The sequence below is a fragment of the Saprolegnia diclina genome (assembly GCF_000281045.1).
Source record: "Saprolegnia diclina VS20 unplaced genomic scaffold supercont1.76, whole genome shotgun sequence".
Taxonomy (NCBI): Eukaryota; Oomycota; class Saprolegniomycetes; order Saprolegniales; family Saprolegniaceae; genus Saprolegnia; species Saprolegnia diclina.
In genome coordinates, this window is record NW_008246143.1 from 43964 (window position 1) to 48643 (window position 4680).

At 55.7% G+C, this 4680-nt stretch overlaps 1 protein-coding gene across 1 annotated transcript; it reads right to left on the reverse strand.

Moving 5' to 3' along the window:
• Window positions 1-680: 680 nt before the first annotated feature.
• On the reverse strand, window positions 681-1743 carry SDRG_14678 (hypothetical protein; the record flags this gene model as incomplete). Its single annotated transcript, XM_008620827.1, has 2 exons — window positions 681-1555; window positions 1614-1743. The coding sequence occupies 2 exons, from the start codon at window positions 1741-1743 to the stop codon at window positions 738-740; spliced, it is 948 nt and encodes a 315-aa protein (XP_008619049.1). The 3' UTR covers window positions 681-737.
• Window positions 1744-4680: the final 2937 nt, after the last annotated feature.

A 4680-nucleotide genomic window follows, 5' to 3' on the forward strand; every position in this document is an offset into this window, starting at 1 on the left:
TGGACAGCTGCGATAGTGACATGGCGTGGCTGTCGACGCTCGAGCCGCTTGACTTTAGCGTTGTCGTCTGAAGAGGGGCGAGCGTAGGACGAACATATGGTATTTGTTTTTGTTTGCACGTAGTAGTAGAATGCACTAAATTTGTAAACTCAGCTCATGACTTCAATCCTTTCAACTGGATGGCAATGTGGAAGATTCAAATTTCGGCTACGGAAGATAATTTCCGCTCACAAGCGCGAGTGAGCACAGAAGAATAGACGACTAGAAGAACGGCAGATATAGAAGGTAGAAAGATGGAAGTTTCACAGGTGCGGCCTTCATAGCTCCGTCACCAATGTCATTACGCATTTTGCATCGTAGAATCAAGCCATCTCCGTCAAGTCACGCCCAGCACCCTCTCTGCGTGCTCGTTTTTTACAAGCGAACGTGAAATACCAGTAGCAGTGGTGGTAAAAGTTGGCTTGATGCAGGCTCATGGTGCATCGACACAGACTGAAAATACTAGTCGAATCACACTACCAGTAGTCTGGCTCATCACTGAATTGGCGCCAACGTGTCGAGTCGTGTCCCGAAACGTCAGCATGCAACATTTGTTTAGGACCTAAGGTTTCGTCGGTCTTTGTATCGCAGGTGCAGGTGTAAGTTTTGACATGCTAGTGCAAAATATTCAAAAACCAACAAGGAGCTGTCAATTGTGCAAAATAGATTATAAACCGGCAACAAGATGGTCTTGCTGCCTACTCGGCCGACACGTTGACCACGATCTTGCCCTTGGCGCGGCGCGAATGCAGCTTTGCAAACGCGTCTTCGACGCCTTCAGGCGTAAACGGAAACACGCTGTCAATGATGGGCTTGACATTTTGCGCCTCCAGAATGTCGGCGACGGCCTTGAAATCGACCGACTTTGGGTCCGCCAGCAGCAAATGCACGTTCGGACGGTATTGGCCGAGGCCCAAAAAGTGACGCAGCCACAACGAAATCTTGCCGTTGATGGCCACGTACGTGCCCTTCTCGTTCAGGACCGTCTGCGAGTCGACGAGGTAATCTTCGCCGCCACCGGAGGCCGACGCCGCGTCGTAGACAAAGTCAAAGTGCTTGACCCACTCGGGGTCCGTGATCGACTGCGTCTTGTAGTCGATGATGCGGTCGGCGCCCAGCGAGAGCACGAGCTCTTCGTTGGCCTTGGAGCAGACGCCGACAATCTCACGTGCGCCGAGACCCTTGGCGAGCTGGATCGCAGCCGTGCCGCAGCCGCCGCTGGCGCCGAGGATGAGGAGCGACTGGCCCGCCTTGAACCCATGGTTGACAAGCGCCTGGTAGCCAGTGATGTAGGTCGTCGGCAAGGCGGCGCCTTCAATAAAGGTGAGCGACGCCGGGAGGATTGTCAGCGTTGAAGCTTGGCAGAGTGCGTGTTCTGCCAGCGACCCATGCGTGCTGCCAAAGACACGGTCGCCAACCGCCAGCGTCGTGACATCGGGGCTCACGGCCGTCACAACGCCAGCAACGTCAAGACCGACGCCCTTGCCTTGCATGAAAAGCGCCGGCAGCTTGTAATCTAACATGAGAGGATGCAATGTTGAGCGTGCCGGGCAAAGCGGAAGGCTTCGACGTACCGACGGGGTTGATGGCCGCGGCCTTGACCTGCACGACGACGCTGTCCTTGGCGCCGACCGTTGGTGTCTTTGCCTTGGTCTTGAACCGGCGACCTTTGGGCGAAAAGATGTTGTATTGCACAGCACGCATTTTGGAAAATGACCTTGCATGTCAAGGGCGATCATCCGGATAATGTGACGATAGACAAAACTGCGCATACAATTCGCAAGTGTTTATGGCATGCGGACGATTTGATTGTGATGCGACCGCAGGCGCAATCCGAGTAGCCCCCACTGGACGCGACAGAACAATTGCAGAAAAGACTCGATTCCAACCTCACAGCGGCGAACGAATCGTTGATATACACTGCACATTGTCAGCACAGACACAAGTCACTCGTGCTGCAGAGACATGGCGTCAGCATCGCTTGATAGGAAATTGAAGCTACAGTATGTGGAATCTTTGTCCTCGCAAGTTCAAGTGGCAAGCATTTGACCAAGCTTTTCAGTAGCTTGCTCGTGTCGTGCCCACTCGCCGGTGCCATTTATGAGCTTGCGCCGGACCGGCATCGATTCCAGTATATTGCAAATCGTTTCTCGAAACCGAGCTTAGTTCGCGTTTTGCTCGTGATCCGTGCCGAAAATGACGTCGTGGCTGTTCTGCTCTTCGGCACCACTCACTCTCGCAAGACCAACGTTCTCCAATGAGGATACAAGGGTCAATAAGAACATTTCTTATATATTGACCCTTGGGATATGGGCGTTTCAACGTGTCGGTAGAGTGTAGAAATAGAGTTTTTAGAAGGGCAGGCAAAGGCCAGCCAAACCTCGACACTTTCAATTTGGCTTCGGCCTGCTAAGTCTCGATCTTGGGGCATGCCATCCTTCAGCTCTCGCAACAAAGCCACAAAACCGAAGAGCACCTGCGCGCAACCTCTCCCGGGCACGACACCACAGGCGCTCTGTAGCTCGAGAGGGCGCAACGGCACCCGCTCCGCAAGCACAACCGCAGCATCAACCTGCTGTCTCCTGCTACGACACCGGCTCTCCGACGCAAAAACAGGAGCGTCCCTCGTCCCGGTTGTCTCGCGCTTCAACACCGACGCTTGGCTCCACCGACGACACCGGAGCTTTGACGCAGCGATGGCAGCAGCGTCTTGGTCGTCTCGTGCGTCGACACCTTGCAGCAAGCAGCGCTTTCGCAGCATCGGCCCCAGCAACATCGACGCACGCGTGCTTCTCATGGAGTTCACGTTCGATGCACATTTGGTGCGTCATGTGCATGCGCGCCACAGCACCGCCGGACACCGGTGCGGCGACCCTGCAACAGGAACAAGCCGCGCTTTTGAAGCGCCCGCTTATCGCCTTACCCCCCGCAACGGGTGCCTCCACCACGAGGACAACTCTTCGGCGTGCACGCCGTGCGTGCTAGATCGGAAGAAGGCACCCACTGCCTCACAGACTTGACTGCGATGCCCATAGACGGTTGGCCGTGACACCGCCATTTGTGCTGCATTTCGACGTCGCCCAGCCACGACTAGAACGCTCCGACCTCTGTCCAGCGACGTGGCCACGTCACCTCGCTCTGACCTCGGCGATGATGCATGAAGCAAACCCCGGCCTCGACATCGGCGACAACAGGGGCAACAAAACCTCACCACTCGGCGTATCGGGCACTCGGTCAACGTTCTACACGAAATCCATCAGCAACGACGTCTGATGTGTCAGGTCATCTGCGCGGGCAGCGATGGGCAGCAGCAGGCAACACCTCCCGACAGCAACGTTGAAGTACTCAACGAGGCACGTCACGACGCGTCCACCACCGCCCCGACATCAACACCCTACTGGGACCAAGTACCTCAAGCACTATCTGGGGGCTGCACTGCTGAGCCACTCTCGATGTCCGCGTCAATCGTTGACCGCGGTTCCAAGCCGATTCGATACCGGTAGTACTTCTATGGAACGACGGCAACGGCGTTCTGCCGTCCCCCGCCTCGACACCGATCCAAAGACGGTGGCAGCGTCCCGGTTGTCTCGAGCTTCGACACCGACGCTCCACTGCAACGAGATCAGCAGCGTCCCGGTCGTCTCTGGCTTCAACACCGACGCGTCGATGCGGTGACGGCAACGACATCCTATCGCTCCCCGCGACGACACCAACGCTTCGATGAAGCACATCAACTGTAGCCACCCGGGTACGGCGCCACAGACTGTCGCGCAAGGCCGGTATCAAAGCGAGTGGCACGGCTAAAGGCGCCCAAGACGGTGCAAGCGCCGTTTCCAGCGACGCGCGTCAAGAGCGCTCAAACGACAAACGACACCATCACGGTCGCATGCAGCCGTCACGTCGCAACAAACGCCAAGGCACGACGGCGTCGATCCGAAGAACCGCAGCTGCAGCGAGGAAGGCGCGCTACGTCCCCAGCTTGGCCCTGTCTACGACGACGCCCAACCGTCAGTCGAGCATCGCGCTCACCGTCGCCAAGCATCCGCCAACTCCTGAAACGTATTTATTTCAAGTATCAATCAATCAATCAATCAATCAATCTATATCTAGTATTGGAGCATCGAGGTTTTGATGGCTACGGGTGGCAACTTGTCCAGAGATGGACGCGAATACACTAACCGGGCGAACTTTGCTGAGTAGTGTTGTACCAGTAAGAGGTGTGATGACTCACAGCCTGACGTTTGCAGACAGAATGTGGTGCTGGCTGTGGTCGTCCAACGCTGGGGTGTGGTCTGCTTCTGTTATGTCGTAGCTACCTTATTCGTAAAGGTTGCATGGCGATATGGTTACTAAGCCACGAAACTTGTTGCAAAGAAATACTTACTAGTACGTAGAAAATACCTTGGTGGAACGAAGAAAGCGTCATCTTCAGAAACTTGGCAGTTGGTTCGCGACCCATCGCGTGGAATACGATACTTGCGTTTTCGCTCCTCAAACGTCGAGCACGAAGAGTGGGGGCAAACAAGAGTATCTTGGCGCCCGCTAGCCATGTTGGGAGTGGCGTGGCGGAGCCCCAAAGAATGCGCCAAGTACTCGACGTCGGCTCGGCGCAAGCGGCGCCGTTGCACACAAGTAAACGAC